Here is an 18,161-nt window from a genome sequence, read left to right on the forward strand (position 1 = left end):
ATATCAATGGCAACTTTGATGTTAAATCTCTTCTAAAATTCTATAACAGTCTATGCCTTGTCACATTCAGTAACAGCGATTAAAATCTTGAACGTTTGCCTTAAATAGTAAGCCTTAAATGCTGCTATCACACTCTGGCCAAGGGGCTGTAGTAGAGAGGTTGTGTTCGGAGGTAAAAAAATGAATTTGATATTCAGAGAGAGTTCAGCAACCATCTGAGGATGGCTTGGTGCATTATCAAGAATTATTAGAATTTTAAAATCTAAGTTCTTCTTCTTGCAGTAATTCTTGAAAGCGTCATGGTAAGCTTCAACTAAAATATCAGTGAATATTTGCCCAGTAATCCAGCCTTTCTTGCTAGACCTATAGTGAACACCAAGGCTGGATTTCACAATTCCTTTTATAACTCACAGATTGGCAGAGTGATAAACCACTACTGATTTTAACTTGAAGTCTTTGCTGGTGTTGGCGGCAAACATCATGGTTAAGTGATTTTTTTGTAGCCTTAAATCCTGAGGCATGTTCTTCTGCCTTGTAGGTCCTTGAAGGCATACATTTCCAGTAGATGCCTGTTTCATCCAGGTTGAAAATCTTGATATCAACATCTTGAACAGAAATATCAAAAAATTGATATTTTTGTTCACAGACTTTTAAATTTTACAATCCAAAGAAAGAAAAAGAAAAAAAAAACGGTAAAAAAGATAAGCAATCAATAAGGACAAACATGGCACGCACAAAAGAGAAGATTCTGAAAATTTCTTTATGTTTTTATATGATTGAAGAGGAAGGGGAAACACATCTCACCATAATGTGAAACCCACAGAATTCCAGCTATCGCTATTATTGCAAATGCAGTAAAATCAAGTTTACTACCCGTTTATAATTGGACTGCACTAACAGAAAAGCCCAATAAACCAGGAACTGCAAATTATTTTTATTGTTTTATGGTAATGACCTCCAGAAATGTGCTCCTCCACTCACGCTATCCCGTCTCACGAAATTTCTGTTTGAACAAAAAATTTTGTGAATACAGCGAATGACAATAGGGTTTTCGATTAATGCAATTACAGTAAATGAAAAATATAGCTCTCACACATTTGACGTTTGACGTTTTTTAAGCTTTGTAAACTTGTATGTATTGCTGTGCAGATCACTACGTTCAGCTTGGTACCGGGTTTTAAGTTCACCTGGTGTTACTTGCAGAAGAAATCGTGCATGAGCCAATGCAAAAATCACGTTATAGTCATATTTTTCCCCAATATATCAATTGCATTGGAGCAAATTCACATTATACCAGAACTGACTGTACTCAAGGTGTGCCTTATACAGAGGGATGATCACCTCCTTATCCATGCTAGAAAATTCCTGTAAATCATTGCCAAGACACAATGACCTGCTCTGGCAGCCTGTCTGCACTGCTCAGAAAACTTCATATCTGACTGCACAATTACCCCCATGCCTCTTTCATTTCCCGCTACCTTGAATGTAATACCACCCAGTTGGTATGTTACTGTTTCCCATATGTAGTACTTGATATTTGTCAATCTTAAACTTCATTTGCCACCTCTCAGCCCATCTGCTCAACCTTTCCAGATCCTGTTGCAGCAGCATAGCGTCAGTAGTGTCCTTAACAACCCTGCCAACCTTTGTATCATCTGCAAACTTGGACATTAAACTTGATATACCATAATCAATATCATTTATAAATATAGAAAACAACAATTGACCCAACACTGAACCCTGAGGGACTCTACTAATAACATTTAGTCCATGAAGAGCAGTGTCCATTGATTACCACTCTGTCTTCTCCCCCTCAACCATCCCTTTATCCATAGCAGCAATTTGCCTCCAATGCCACACTGCTCCAATTTGTGCAGCAGTCTTCCATGTGCAACAGTATCAAAAGCCTTTCTAAGATCCAAGTATATAATATCAAAGTTATTCCCTGCATCCAGTTCTTTTGTGGCTGCATCATAGTATACAATCAAATTGGTCAGGCAAGACTTTCCCTTAACAAAACCATGCTGTGTCCGAGCTATAACTGAAGTCTTGTCTAGATGATCCTGCAGTGCTTCTTTAACCAGTGCCTCCATTAATATTCCTGGAACAGAAGTTAAACTCACAGGTCTATAATTACTTGTGTCAGCCTTTGATCCTCCTTTGTGAATTGGGGTCACATTTGCACATCTCCAATCTTCTTTGAGTCCAAAGAAGCTCTCGTAATTATGGCTAAGGGTTTGCTTACTTCCTTTGCTGCCTCCTTTAATATAACTGGATAAATCCCATCCACCCTGGGTGCCTTTTTTATGTTTATCCTCAACAATTTCTCCTTCACTTTTTTCTGAGTTATTACAAAATCATCTAGCTCACTGCCAGACTTTACTTCACCTCTGGCATTCCCCTTCCCGAATAACTCCTCATGTGTGAATGTAGATGCAAAATACTCGATTAGTTTGTTAGCGAACTGAGCAGGATCCTCAACTGTTGAACCATCAATATCCAGTGGACCAATCTGATTCATCCCTTTCCTTCTAGAGTTTACATAGGTATAGAACTCTTTTCTATTTTTCTTTGCATCCTTTGCCAAGGATTTCTCATAATCTGCCTTTGCCTGCCTAAAATCTCCTTTGTGAATTGGTTACAGACCAGCTTATATCTATCATAGGCTTCCATGTCACCCATTAATTTATATGTATCCCATGCATTTTTTTTTCTGCCATGTGTCTCATTAGTTCATCTGACATCCATCCATTTAGGCCTAAGCCTTGAACAATATTTCTTAGTTGGTATGTAAAGCCTAGTAGCTTCCAAGATAAGTTCTTTGAATGCTTCCCATTTTGAATTTGCTGGTTTTTTTTTGTTTTTTTTATGTAAACCCCAAACACGAGAGGTATTAGAACCTACAGTACTTAGTACCATGCTTGGGTTGGAGGTTGAGATGAAAGAAGATATTTGTTGACATTGGACTTGAACTTCTGTAGACTGTAATTTTCAGGAAATACGTATCAAGGAATTCATTCAACTGCTGTTCCGGAAAACAGCAGTTGAATGAATAAACGAGGAAGATGAAAAGTTGGTTCTGTGAGTTTTGAAGTTGGACAGTAAATGGCTGGTGGCGGCACGTGTTTGAACTGTTTTGAAAGAGAGAGCAGGAATTGTAAAAGCCAATTCAGAAGAACAGCACCCATGGAAGTATCTGTAGAAGAGCAGCAGAAACAGTACGTCTATGAGAAAGCAAGTGGAGAGACTGTTAAAGACGAATCATTAATTAACCTAACTGCCTTCTTCTGAATGGAATCAAGAAGCCTGAGAGAGGTTTTGGGGGCACAACCCCAGATGTGGGAACAATATTCCATGGTAGGGTGGATTTGCAATTTATACAGAGTGAGCAGCTGTTTGGAAGAAAAGTAACGCCGAGAGCGAAAGAGAAAAACCAAGTTTTTTAAATGCAGAGGAAGCAGTATTTGTAATGTGCTTGTGCCAAAGAGAGATTAGAAGTCAGGGTAATCCCCAAAAGAGATATATCATTTTGCCTAGAAATCGAGTGTCACTAAAGATAAGTATAGGAGCAGAAGAGTCCTTTTTGTGAGATAAAAGACAAGACTGAGTTTTAGAAAGGTTGAAATCAACTAAGTTGTCTTTGCGCCACTGGAGAATTACCTGAAGATCGGCATTTAAGGAATTGGTAGCAGATTTTCGAGAAGTTGAAGCTAATTGAGCAGGACAAGGTTTCTCAAAATGGAAAGTTGAATGCAATGTGCTATCATCGGCAAAACTATGGATAGGATTTCCAGTCAATGGAAGGTCATTGATATACAAGAGGAAAAGAGTGGGGGAAAGAACTGAACCTTGGGGGAAACGGCATTTGTGGAGAAGTTAGAAGACAGAGTGCCATCTACCATCACCCTCAGTGAGCGATCACAGAGAAAACTGGATAATCAATTACTAAAAACAGTTGGCAACCATAAGATGGAAGCTTGTTTAGAAGACCTTTATGCCAAACACGATTGAAAGCCTTTGAGATGTCAAGAGCAACTACTTGTGTTTCACTGAACCTTTCCATTGAGTTAGTCCATAAATGGGTAACATAAGCCATTTATGGATGTGCCAGAATATCACCAGCGGATCGACACTGATGGAATCCATACTGGCGATCGTTGATCAGACGGAAGGTTTCTAGGTAAGTAGTCTAAGAGTTGGCGGTTAATTAATTTCTCCATTACTTTAGAAAGAGTACAGGTAATTGCAATGGGGCGATTATTGAATGGGGGAGATTTGTCACCCTTTTTAGGGACTTACTGGATATGAGCAAATTTCCAAGCAGAAGGAAAAATACCTTTGGAATAAAAAAATGAAAAAAGACGGCAAAGAATAGGAGTAAGTTCAGGAGCACAGGTTTTGAGAACAAGTGAAGAAATACCATCGGGACTTTGAGCTTTCTTAGCATCAAGATTCGTCAAAATCCTTCTGACATCCTTTTGACGGAAGACCACAGGATGCATTGAATGGAGTGTGTTGGGAATGGTGGGAGGTGTTTTACCAAGATCATTAATACATGAGTTGGAAGAAAAATGGGATGCTAGCAGGTCAGCTTTATCCTTGGCTGAAGTGACAGCAGAACCATCTGGTTTGGACAGAAGTGGGAGCAGAGATGGGCAAAAGTTGCGGCCAGTAGCTTTGGCAAGAGACCAGAATGCTCGGCTAACATTAGGGCAAGAAGCAAGTTTTCTACTCTTAGCCTGTTTAAACTCTAGTTTAGACTGATTAATAACTGCTTTACAATTGTTGCGAGCTTTGGTGTACGTAGAAAATGAAACTGAAGAATTAGAAACAAGCCAATTAGGATATGCAACGTTCTTCTCTTGAACAGCCTTAGCACATTTATTGGAAAATCAAGGTTTAGATAAAAGACGAGATTTTAAAGTGGAGTGTGGGATGAAGGATTCCATTCCTGCAAGAATAATTTCACTCACACGATCTGAGCAAACTTTGACATCAGAAGTTTTGAAACAGTAATCCGACCAAGTAAAAGAAGAAATGAAGTCTCGCAGGTCATCCCATTTTGCCTTCTTGTAATGCCAAACAACACGAGGTTGGGAATAGCCATGAGATAAAGGTTCCATTGGAGAAGAGACAATCACCAAGTTGTGATCTGAAGTGCCTAAAGGACCTCTCACTTCGACCGTGTACCTAGAAAGGTTGTTTGTGAGAAAAAGATCAAGCGTATTAGTTGTATGAATAGGATTGTCCAGTATTCTTGTAGGTAAATGAACAATCTGTGCAAGGTCATTAGTAATTGCAAAAGCCTCAGCATCTTGACCAGCTGGGTCGGTGTGACTAGAAAACGGAAGCCAGCTGGAGTTGTGAACAATAAAATCACCAAGGAAAATTTCCCCGCTTTTAGGAAAATTGGACTGGAGAAAGTCAAGTTGCAAAGAGAGGAAGTCAAAGAGCTCCAAATTAGTGGAGTTGGGAGAACGGTAGCGACAACAGAAGAATTTGACACAATGAGGTAGAGAGATTTTAAGCCAGAGAAGATCAAAGAGAGGAGATTCCAAATTGCCAAGTCTCTGACAGGGAATATCAGAACGGACATAAGCGCAAGTACCACCTTTGAGGGGAAAGGAATCATACAGCAAATAATTTGGGCATCTGAGATGAGCAGTAGTTGAATCAACCGATAACTGAGATTCTGTCAGAAAAAGTACATGGGGTTTGGCAGACTGCAAGTGGAAATGGACATCGTTGAGATTAGAATTGAGACCACGTATATTTGTGAAATGAATTAGGAAGTCCTTGGGAGGTTTAGATCTTTTCGCAGATAAGCTTGCTCTATTAGTTTGAGAATTCATGGTGTATTCAATAGTAAGAAAAAGTGGGCGGGACATGCCGTATGAAGTAATGAAATTTTTGGATATGGCATACACATGGTAAGAATATACCCAGATCCTGGACACAACGTGGCCTTTACAATGCTCCCCGCATACACACTACTCGGACTCCCTCCAGTCACTATCTGGCAGAGTAGTAGCAAGATTATACACTAGCTGATCTGGAAGCCTCCTAGAGAGTTACCAATAAGTTTGGTCTGGCGTACTAACTAGCGGCCGGCCTGCGAACACCGTTTTAGAGCTGTACCCTCGAAATGTAAGGAATATTGGATCTCATCACGATGTTCATCATAACCTAAAAAGTCATCAATCATACCGCATGATTGAAGAGATAGGGAAGTGTTGACCGGAACTTAGCTCTAGAGACTAAACATGGGTTCCACTACTTCAAACCTCCAATAAGCAAAGTGGTGGTATTTCACCGGTTGATGTGAGTCATCTACCACCTAGTATTGCCTGGTAACATAAAGGGGCGGCGTTCCTCCATGTGGTGTGGGCACTACACCTTGACCCCTGCTTACGTTGGTTCACACCTGGGTGGTCACCCACCATGTACTTGGGCATGGAGGTTATACCCAGGATTACTAACAGTCCCACCATCGTGAAGGTACAAGCAGAGGATTTGGCTGTCACAGACCATCCGGACTTCGCCGAAATTGGGTCCACTTGACTTGAGTGTCACCCGAATATCAGTTCCATCAGCGTTTTAGACTCCCAGGTAGCAAGTACAGCTTGTCTGGCATATCTGAGAGAATGTCTGTGACAACCTCAAGGACCTGTTGTTAACATTATCTGTTGGTCCCACTGTATAGAATTTAAATACTGTCTCAGACCATCGTAGTCACATTTACGAAAGCAAAAACCCTTCCCTTTACTCCTGATAGTAGTTACCTCTTTGAGTAAATCCCACTTCAGCACACTGTGATCACTGCCACCTAGTGGTTTCTTTATCTGCAGATTCTTAATGCATGAAGAATCACTACCGATAATCAGATCAAGAGTATTACTCCCTCTAATTGCCTCCCGAACATGCTGATGTAGAAAATAATCATCCAATAAATCCACAAAAGCCTTGCTAGTGTGTGTGACCAACCCACAAATTCCAGTCAATATCTGGGAAATTAAAATCCCCCATTATAAGACTCTGATTTACTGGCCCATTCTATTTCCTTGTACAGTTTCTTATTATACTAATCAGAGTCATTAGGCCTATAGCACACTCCTACTCTCAATTTTGATCTACCAATGCTTATGTCACACCAAACCGACTCGACACTGCACTGTCCAGCGATGTCGACTGGCTTCACTTCAATTTTATGTGTTTTTTAACTAATAGCATAACCCCTCCTCCCTTCCTATCCTGTCTATCCTTTCTGTACACATTGTACTCCCCAAATTCCAGTTCTGAATTCCTTATATCTGTGTGACACCAAGTCTCTGATATCGCAACAATATATGCCTTTGATGTTTTGAGCAATACCTCAAATTCATCAACCAAATACATGCAAGTATACATACACCTGTTCCTATTCTTAGCTACCCTAACACAACCCATGTGTTTACTTGTACCGCAGTGACTCCCAGCAGTCTCTGAAATATCCTGCATCTTGTTTTCCAGGCTTCTGCTCATTCCAATAGAAGCAGTGCAAGAATCACTTTCACTTCTGCCAGTTGCTATTATTAATCTATTAGTCCTTGTATCCCCCCAAGCTAGCAATTTTCCGAACCACCTAACACTGCCTCGATAGCATCAGCAAATATTCTTGCACCCTTTCATCCATTTGACCAGCTTTTATAACAGTATGCAATTATGCAATGAAAACATTCTTACTTCTACAAACAAGCTACTGGCATTTAGAAAACAAAACTGTTGATTTGACTGAACAGAGCAAGAAGGAGAAATTTTAATGTTTCCATTAATACCTGAAATCAATAAAAAACGATATCACCACTGCTCTTGCAACTGATCACTTAAAAGCATTGAAAAACAATATTGAAAAATACTTTCCATCATTAAATATAGAGTTTTGACTGGGTGTGAAACCGTTTGATGGTCATCTCATGTGGCTTAGGGTTCACAGTGATTGAACAAGAACAATTAGGATCAATTTCATGTAATCAAAGTCCTAAAATGAAACATACTTAAGTCCCCCCCCCCCCAGATGCATTTTGGATTTTAAACAAAGATGAGTATCATGAAATTTCAAATCGTGCTTTGAGAATTATTGCAGTTCTCTACTACTTATTGTTGTGAGTTGGGATTCTTGACATTAACAAACATTAAATCTAATAAAGGGGAAAAACTGATGTGCATTGAAGATGACATGAGAGAAAGTTTATCTGAAATATGCCCTAATGTACTGTAAATTGTTCAAGGCATCAAGCTCAGGTTTCTCATTAAAATACAAAGGGTACTAGGAAAGTTTTGCAATATGACCCAACAATGAATCACAGGAAGCTGCTTGTTGCTGCATGTTGAGACATGTTCATACGTGCATAGTAGCCGCCGCGCCAAGTCGATGGGCTCAGTTATTCATTAGTAGTGAGAGTGTCAAGTGCTTGCGATGGCATCGTGGTCACGAAATGAGATAAGGACAGTTTTGTGGTATAATTTCGTGCGTGGTTTAACCATAGACTAGTGCTTAGAAGAAATGACTCTTGCACTAGATGATGATTGTCCACATCGTACAATGATATTCAGGTGGTATAGAGAATTCCAAAGGGGAAATTTCACTCTGGAGGATTCTGAGAGGCCGGGGAGGCCACGAACGTCAGTTACGGAGGAAAACGTTACTGCTGTGAGGAAAATGCTTGACGAAAACAGGCGAGTGACCTACCAACAGATAGAGGATACTTTGGGCCTAAATGCACCAGCAATTCGTTCGATTCTGCAAGATCATTTGCACATGAAGAAACTGTGTTCTCTCTGGGTGCCGCATCAACTGACTGAAGAGCAAATGACACGACGTGTGACTTGGTGCCGGGAGATGTTAAAAAAGTTTGATAAGGGACAATCTCGGTATGTGAACAACATCGTGACAGGTGACGAGACTTGGCTGTACTATTACGATCTGCTGACCAAGGCTCAAAACAAAGTTTGGGTCTTTGATGATGACGACACACCCGTAATTGTCAGAAAATGATAGCTGTATTTTTCAAATCGAGTGGAATTGTGGAACGTGTCGTTTTGGACACGCAGAAGACAGTCACAGCTAAGTGGTATACTGAACAATGCCTGCCTAAAGTCATTGGATCTATGAAGAACCTGCGGCCAAAGTCAAGAATGGACACCTGGTACCTCCATCTCGAAAATGCTGCAGCTCACCGCGCCAAAGCCTGCACCGAATATTTGACCACGACAGGACTGAAACTTCTCGAGCACCCTCCCTACAGTCCAGACCTTGCTCCCTGCGACTTTGCACTGTTCCCGCATGTGAAAATGAAGCTAAAAGGGAGGCGGTTTTCCAGTGATGAGGACCTTCTACGGGCTTGGGACAATGAGTGTGCTTTACTCCCTAGTGAATCTTGGCAGAACTGGTTTAAAGATTGGTTTCGGAGGATGGAGAGGTGTATTGAATGTAGAGGAAATTACTTTGAAAAAATTAAATAAACAAAGCTGTATTGCAAAACTTTCCTAGTACCCTTTGTATATCAGTAAAACTTCCAATTTGGATATTTGGCAACTGAATAAAAAAATCTTTCGTTTGGGCTTTATTAAAATATATCAGTTCTCCCTTGATTGAATATATAGAAATTTTTTAGTTATAACCACCAGACAATTATTTGATAGTGTGCCAAAAAATTCACATTATTTTTCAAGATTGATAACCACTGGTAACTTTTGATTTACTTTTATTTTGCTTTTTTACATAGGGTTTTACCTATGTGGCTCCATCTTTATTGGAGGAAATGCATCGAATAGGCATCATAAAATCTCGCTCACCTCGTAAAACTGCTCACAGCCCCCGGTTACCTATCAGGTATATTTTTATTTTATGTAATAGTGAATTGAGTTAAAGTTAGCTAGTATATACTATTCTCTTTATTTAGTTAGTTTGTATATTTAGTGTTTATGGTATTTGCCTCTCTTTTCATTGTTCATTGCTGTAACAGAGCTAAGCATCGCTTTTAGAGTTACTCATTGCCTTTGGATTATGTGTGGGGCTTCTAATTATACACTGGAGTAGGAATCTCCTGCCAAACCTGTATTTTTTTAACGTTCACTGTAATCAGTTACTTAACCAAGCTGGATTGACCTTACACAATAAACAGATATTGACTGATTGAATTTAGACTCAACAGTGTTAACAATTATTTTCTGTATCTGCAAAAAGGCCTCTAAGGTTGGGGTTATACATACCACAAGTTTAGACAAATACACCAACTGTTTAAATAAACTGATTTAGTGATAAAATAATACTGGATAGTATACTGAAATGATACAATAAAAACTGTAAAATAATAATTTACAAAAACTGATTTACTTTACAACAAATAAATTTGAATTGATCAATTTTAAAATGCATTAAAATTATAAATTTAAAAGCGATAAAACACCATTAAAGCTTTCGGGGGCATCCGCCTCCTTTCTCAACAATAATGAAGTTCAAGCGACACAACCTTAAATATCAGGCTCACGGAACACGTGTCTGACCAGGCGCATGTTCAACACTCCCTTCACGTGTGCTGGAACCAGAAATGGTCTGGGAGTGTGGCAAATTAAAACGTTTGTCTCTGGCAAGGACCATAGCTTCCAAAAGGGGGTGGAGCCAAACTCCCTATCTCTATTCATACTATTGTTACCAGATGACCCAATCCACAAACTCCCCAGCCACTTGCAGTCCCAGAATCTATGTGCATAAAATTTACTTTACAACAAATAAAATTGAATTCGTCAATTCAATTTTATTTGTTGTAAAGTAAATCAGTTTTTGTAAATTATTATTTTACAGTTTCTATTGTATCATTTCAGTATACTCTCCAGTATTATTTTATCATTAAATCAGTTTATTTAAACGGTTGGTGTATTTGTCTAAACTTGTGGTAATTATTTTCTGTTGCACAGTCAATTTAATCAACATGTAATAAAATTGAATAATAGTGCTGCATTATGAAATGCATAAATAATATAATTTTCACATAACTTCTAAATAGAATGGATGTGTTGGAAAAAAATAGGATGACCATGAGCGTCTTGTTTCATATTTGGAATAACAGGACGGTTCACTCAAAAACTGGACTCTGATCATTTTTGAACTTGAGCTTTGTACGGTTCTTTTAGCATAGAAAATGCTTAGTTCGATACCCATTTTACAATATGGTCAATTCAAAGAATGCCAAATAAACTTTGAATGGAAATTGCTTGTCCATCCACCATACAGTCCTGATGTTCATCTGTTCAGAGGTTTTTTTAAAAAAATCATTAAGCAGAGAGCTATTTTAGTGGTGACAATGAAGCTAACATTGTATTGAAACCTGGTTGTTTTGTGCCTCAGATATGACTGCACTCTTCACGCATTGGGAAAAATGCCTGAATGCAATGATATTTGTTGCATGCATGTGTAGAAATTAGGCACCAACTCAGCATTTTATGTCTGGCTAAGAGCTTGAAGAGTAGGGTCAGTGCCCTGGAGGGAATTAAAATGGGGCCCTTCAAGCCCTCAGCTACCTAACTCAATGTCAGATCTCACATTTGTGCACCAGGCAGCATTAGTTGAGGCATATGATGCAAGAAAGCAAGCTTATATAGCATCAGCCAAAAAAAAAAAACCTTCCCATTTCACGCATCCGGTCACTCCAAATGTTTGTCTAGTTCAGCCTTAAATTTATTTAAGCTATCAACTTGCATAACAATAGTAGTTGTTATGGAAATTATTGTACTGTAAACAGATGGAAGTGTGTTCCAGCAATCAGCTACCCGCTGGCTAAAGGCAAACTTCCACACATCTATTCTACAACTGTTCTTTCCTCAGTTTGAATCTATACCCCCTCGGGTTCTTAATTTGAGCAAGCGGAATATCCCATCAGCATTGAGCCTGCTCAAATCATTTAAGGTCTTGTACACCTCATTCAGATCACCTCGCAGGTGCCTAGTCTCCAGATGCTGCAACTTGCAGAACTTAAGCCTCTCTTGGTAAGAGCACCCCTTTATTCCTCTTGCCAATCTTTTTGCCCTTTTCTCTGCTCATTCTAGCAACTCTACATCCTTCCTAAAATGAGGCCTCCAGACCTGTATGCAGTACTCAAGGTGTGGCCTGACCATTGGCTTAATCAAGGGGATAATCACTTCCTTGTCTCTGCTAGCAGAATTCCTATATATCATTGACAAAACTACATGACTTGCTCTGGCAGCCTGTCTGCACTGGTAGGAGAACTTCATATCTGACTGCACAGTTACTCACAGGTCTTTTTCATTCTCCACCTCCCTAAGTGTAGTACCACACAGTTGGTATGTTTCTCTTGGGTTACTGCTATCCATATGCAGTACTTTGCATTTGTTAATGTTAAACTTTTATTTGCCACTTCTCAGCCCATCTGCGTAACTTTTCTAGATCCTAGTGGCAATCCCCAAGGCAGAATGTTCTGATCCCACAGGAGGTAGTTATTTTTGGTGACTATTGTCAGGGAAATGAAAAATGTATTGTGCAAGAAGGGTGCGTGGAAAAGGACCAGGGTATATCTGGGACAAAAGTAGATGTAGAGCAGATATCATCTTTCAAGTGTGCAAAAGGTGATATTGTTGTGCACATGGCACTAATGATATTAAGAATAGGAGATCTGAAGGTTTACTTAACAAGTATAGGGCAACTTACTTAACAAGTAGAGGGAAAAAGTTGCGAGTCAGGATTGAATTTGGAAGTGTTTGCAATTCTGCCAAGAAACTATAGGTGGGAGTACAGGCTGTGAGCCTTACCAACCAATTTGCCCTGGAGAAAATGTGCAAGGCTCATGTGGTAGAATTTTTTTTCAGCATTCTCTCTCCTTGCTAATAGGAAAGACTTTTTTTTACAAGGATGAGATACACTTAAGTGCAAGAATATTTGCTATCAAGATAGCAAATATTCTTGCTATCTTGATAGCAAATATGCCATGGGCCTGCTACTTAAGGATAGGCAGGTTGGAAAACTTCCAGCTTAGGGGGTATACAGACTAATAGATTAACTAGAGCCAGAGGCAGAGATGAAAGTAATTCATGCACCACCTCTATTGGAACATGCAGCAGCTTGAATAGCAGGGTGTCAGGGGTTTCAAGCCCTGCTGTGGGTCACCACGGAATAAGTAAATACATGGGCTGTGTTAGAATAAGAACAATGCATGTATGCTTGCATGTAGACTAAAGCATTGTAAATAAATTTGAATTTGAAGTACAGTGTTGAATTTGAAGTACAATGCGTTCTGAAAGGCCTGGATAGTAAGGAACGTGTGCGGTAGCCACAGGGGCAGGTGACTCCCTACGATTGGACTCTACCGTATAAATATATTTGTCCAAGACCCTCTGGGGGTACCCACACTTCCTGAGGTCTGCCGTGACTCTGCAAATTTCCATTTCCTTAGGCTTGGATAAGGAGTCCGAGGATATGTGCCGTGGCCAGCATGTTCATTACAGCTCGGCACAGACTTATCATCACAAGAATAGTGTAGCCAGGGCATTGTTGAATAGGATGGGGACTCACTGTAGTACCCCCGAGGATAAGGAAATGAAAATTTGCAGAGTCACGGCAGACCTCAGGAAGTGTGGGTACCCCCAGAGGGTCTTGGACAAATATATTTATAGGGTAGAGTCCAATCGTAGGGAGTCGCCTGCCCCTGTGGCTACTGCATACATTCCTTACTATCCGGGCCTTTCAGAACGCATTGTACGGGCACTGCGGGAGTGTCAGACTCACTGTGTGCAACTTCCGGGACGGAGATTGCACACAGTGGTGTCTCAAGTTAAAGATCCCGTAGCCCAGGACTATAGTAGTAGTGTCGTCTATGAGATTAAGTGCCCGGATTGTGAGGAGTGTTATGTGGGGGAGACAGGGCGACGTTTAAAAGACCATCTGGGGGAGCACATGACAACTATTAAGACTGCTAATTAAGCAAGGTCTGCTGTGGCAGAGCATTTCTGGGAGAAGCAGCATTGGATCTCCCCTGAAGACGCGGTCATTACGGACCGTGCCCATGTATTTTGGGAATGCAAGTGGCTCAGGAGCTTGCGAATCGGTTCATCCAGTCATAATACTATTAACAGGAACAGGGTGACATGTTTACACCCCCTGTTTGAGGCGGTTGCCCTCAGACGGGATGACCAGTTCTGTTTGACACGCTCCCGAGCCACTTCCGTTTCCGATGCGTGCGTGGGGAATGCCGACCATGTGTCTGATGGACCATGTGCATGAGTGCCATGGGCCTGCTACTTAAGGATGTGTCATTGCAGTAATTAGTATACTGTTGAAGAAGGAGACAGCAGTCTCTGAAAGCTTCAGGTTTTATCGCTTTTAATCCAGTTTATTTTAGATAATTTTATTGCTTCGGTATTTTTAACGTTTTTATCGTAATTTATTGTAATATTTTAGTCTTCCGATAGTGTTTTCATTATATTTTATTTCTGTATATTTTATTTTTATAGTAAAAATTTTTAATTCCTTGGCTGGTGTTTGTCTTTAATTATTGCAGTATGTAGGCTTTATAAAGGCTACTAAAGGAATCAAAACCGAAATGTACATACTTAAGAATATTGGCCCAAACCACACAATGAATCAAAATATATAAAGTTCAGGTGATGAACCGAAGGTAACTTAAAACCAACCTGAAGCATTAATAAGACCTGGGTGTTTTGGGCTGAGTAGAGGGCAGGGAGACAGTACATGATATGAACTCTTCAATTTTCATCTGTTTTGTATGCTTTTTTTTTTTTTTTTTTTTTCCTCTTTATGAATTTCGCAATAAGCAACCTTGAACTTTTCTTTCTATTTTCAAGAAACATTCAGTATTTTCATCCATTTCATCAAATATAGAGAGACCTTCCTGAATTTTATGAGCCGCTTCTGCCATTCCTTTTATTTTGGGTTGCTCCGATTCCTCATCAGATTCAGTTCTCCCTTCTCCTCAGCTCTTTGCACGTTCAGCTGTGCTAAGTCTTCTGTTGTTAAATCTTCACCTCGTTCGTCCACATACAGCCCATCTACATCTTCGTCCTTCAGTACCGGCTGAAACTCCTGGGCTATTACAATTTCTTTGGTAACAGAAGACATCAGCTCATCTTTGTTGAAGCCTTTGTTGTTAAGTTCAGAATGTTTTAGAAGTTTATTCCAGACTTCGCTCATACAAGTTGTTGTTACATCAATCCAGAGTTGTTGTTGTCACATCATTCCAGACTCTTGAAATATTGCATGTTCCATCAAGGATGTTAAATGTCTTCCAGAATTGGTGCAGATCCATCTTCCCTTGCTCTGTTACATTTACAGCCTCAGAAAATGTCGTCCATATGTAATAAGCTTTGAATACCCGGATAACACCCACTTCACTCTCAAACAAAACTGAACTGACTCTACAATCCATAAAGAAAGGAAGGAGAGGATGTAGAGACAAAGGGCTAGAGCAGAGGTTCCCAAACTTTCTCGGTTCACGGCGGCCTTAGTGTTCCAGTAATTTTTTCATGGCACCCATAGGCCAAAAGAAATACCTAAAACAGGGGTTTTTGACCTTTTAATATATACCTATATAATAATTTTATTCTTTATATAGAGGTACTAAATAAAGATCAATTATAGATCACCACAAAATTAAAAAGATAGGGTACAATGGATACTGTACACCTTTTTATAATGAAAGCAATGTATAAATTTTAAAATAAAATAATAACTTTAAGTAGCTTAAACCAGAATTACACAGCACCCCCAAGAATGTTGTTGGGGCACCCCGGTTGAAAACCACTGGGCTAGAGTGTAATTCTTCAAAGAAATGGCCAATGGGACATGGTCCATGTGGCTTGAACACCGTGGGGGTTTCTCTGAAGTATTTTGAACGTAGTTCACCTGCCTCAAACTCATTGAATATTTCTTCAGAATTTTTAAAGCTAATAACTAGAGTTATTTAACTTTTTTTTTTAAATAACTCTAGTTATTTACCTAGACTCTACTTATGCTGCAGGTTATTATCCAACGTACTTTGTATGGGATTGAAAATAAAAACTTATACTTAATTGTTCCTTCATTTGACTTCACTCTTAAAAATAATTGTACAGAAAGTATCTTTATGATTTTACCAAAAAAATACGTATGAAGTTACATAACTTGGGCTTACGTAAGTCGGGGACTAACTGTACTGATTAAGTTATCAAATGCAGACATTGTATGGATATTGGAGACATGGTGTCACTCAGATATAAGCGATGCTGAATTTGAATATGGGGAGTACAATGTATAAAGTGTAAAGTGTGTTTAGGGTCAAGCGGCACCAGGGATTTCCCCCATCTCTGCGTAGTTTACATTGTGGGTGAAGCAGTTGACTGGAAAAGCCAGAGATTTAAAAGTGTATGGACTTTGTATATGTGTGATGCCTTATACCATTGGTCATTTAGCCGCCAGACCCCTACTGAGGCCCGACGTTGTACAATGTATACAGGAAAGACAGCCAGGACAGGAGGAGAGGTTATAGTTAAGAAGCATACTATATCTAAGGCAGTGCATCCAGTTGCCATGCATGGCCAGTGTAACATTGAGTTAGATTGGTGTGACATAAGCACAGGGAAAACAAAAATGAGTGTAGGAGTCGGCTGTAAGCTAAATTACTGTAATTAGTATACACAGTGGTGAGCTGTGAATATTTTAACAATGGGCTCACAGTTTTTCCGACTTTCTACTGAGTAAATTTGATCGGTCACGGAAGTGACGTCATCCGCAGCTTCCACTAGAGGCGCTTCCCACACTAGCACTGCTAGTAGTGTGATTAGAGCGCATCACACATTTTTCGTGACCGGCATTATATCTCGAATCTGGAGCTGATTTGGGGGGGGGCAGATGCGGCGTATTACCTCCTTAACCATGCGTATAAGTGAATGTGTAAAACGTTCCTAGGTCTATCTAAAAAAAAATTTAAAAAACTTAAACCTGGTCATCGTGCCTTGCCTTACGATGATAACTGGATACGCAGTGTCTAGAGTTCTTTTTAGAATTTTTGAATTGTATGATATCATGATCATGCTTCCTGAAGAAATGCAAAGGATATCTAACATAAACCATCTGCCTCGCGTGCTTGGCACATGCGCAACTTTTTTTTGTCTTTTTTTTAACAACTAGGGAAATATAATGGATAAATTTTTTTCATGATAAAATTAATATTGCGAATAAAAAATAACATGAAATATTTCCCATATCACAAATAACATAAAAACTATCACAAAACATTCCACAATATAAAAACAAATATTACATAAAAAACAAACTTTCTAGAAAAAGTACACAAAAAATCACAGATTACATGAAAAAAAAATTTTTTCACAAATATTCAAGAAAAATTCCATATATAATTTACTTCTTTATTAATATTTGTTGTCGATTTTCTGCTTTGCTCAATAGCTGAGCGATGATTACAAAGGAATGATTTGACGTAATGATCCGGATCAAATTGAAGAAATGGTTTTCCATTTATATGTATGGTCATCATAATATGCAACATGTTTAATTTTCAACATTATTCATTCATTCACTCAATATTATTCATTACGCTGAAAGCTCGCTCAGCTTCAGTACTACTAATTGCAATGGTTTCAAAGATATTTCTGACTTTCTTAATTGAAAAGGGAATTTCACTCGCTTTTAAAGATAAAAACTGTCTTTGACAAAATCTCTAAAATCATTAATTTTTATTTCATATTTTATCAGAAAACTTAAATTTCTTATTCGGTTTTCACCGTCTTGCCACCGAAACGAAAGTTCTTTCACATTCCACGATTTCCAGTAGCATATGTTTAAAATTTCTTTCAATGGTATCGCTATTTTCTTTATTTAATTTAAAATCACCCTGTTGCATTAATAACTTGTCACTAGGTAATTTTTTTACTTTTGATTTTTTTGATTCCTTCAAATTCTTTCCACTTCAACATGCTCTCAATTTTAGCTTCATAATTTCCTTCAGAATTTTCAAATTAGCAATAGCATTGATAGTTCGAACAGTTAATTTATATGCTTTTACCATTGTGATTCTGTAAAGCTTCTGAAAGGTAAGAGAGCTCCTGCAGGATATCGATCATTAGTGCTAAATGGTTAAGAAATTCAAGATTTAAGT

At 39.0% G+C, this 18,161-nt stretch overlaps 1 protein-coding gene across 4 annotated transcripts in view; it reads left to right on the forward strand.

Moving 5' to 3' along the window:
• LOC150089037 (ribosomal protein S6 kinase beta-1-like) overlaps window positions 1–18,161 on the forward strand; it is a 213,800-nt gene that overhangs the window by 177,737 nt on the left and 17,902 nt on the right. For all 4 annotated transcript variants that reach the window (XM_090369789.1, XM_090369788.1, XM_090369787.1 and 1 more), the window contains exon 14: window positions 9,765–9,871. In XM_090369789.1, coding sequence (XP_090225915.1) covers window positions 9,765–9,871 — 107 coding nt within the window. The remainder of the gene's footprint in view (window positions 1–9,764; window positions 9,872–18,161) is intronic.

The sequence above is a fragment of the Mastigoproctus giganteus genome, chromosome 3 (assembly GCF_048544385.1).
Source record: "Mastigoproctus giganteus isolate SK-2022 chromosome 3, ASM4854438v1, whole genome shotgun sequence".
Classification (NCBI taxonomy): Eukaryota; Metazoa; Arthropoda; class Arachnida; order Uropygi; family Thelyphonidae; genus Mastigoproctus; species Mastigoproctus giganteus.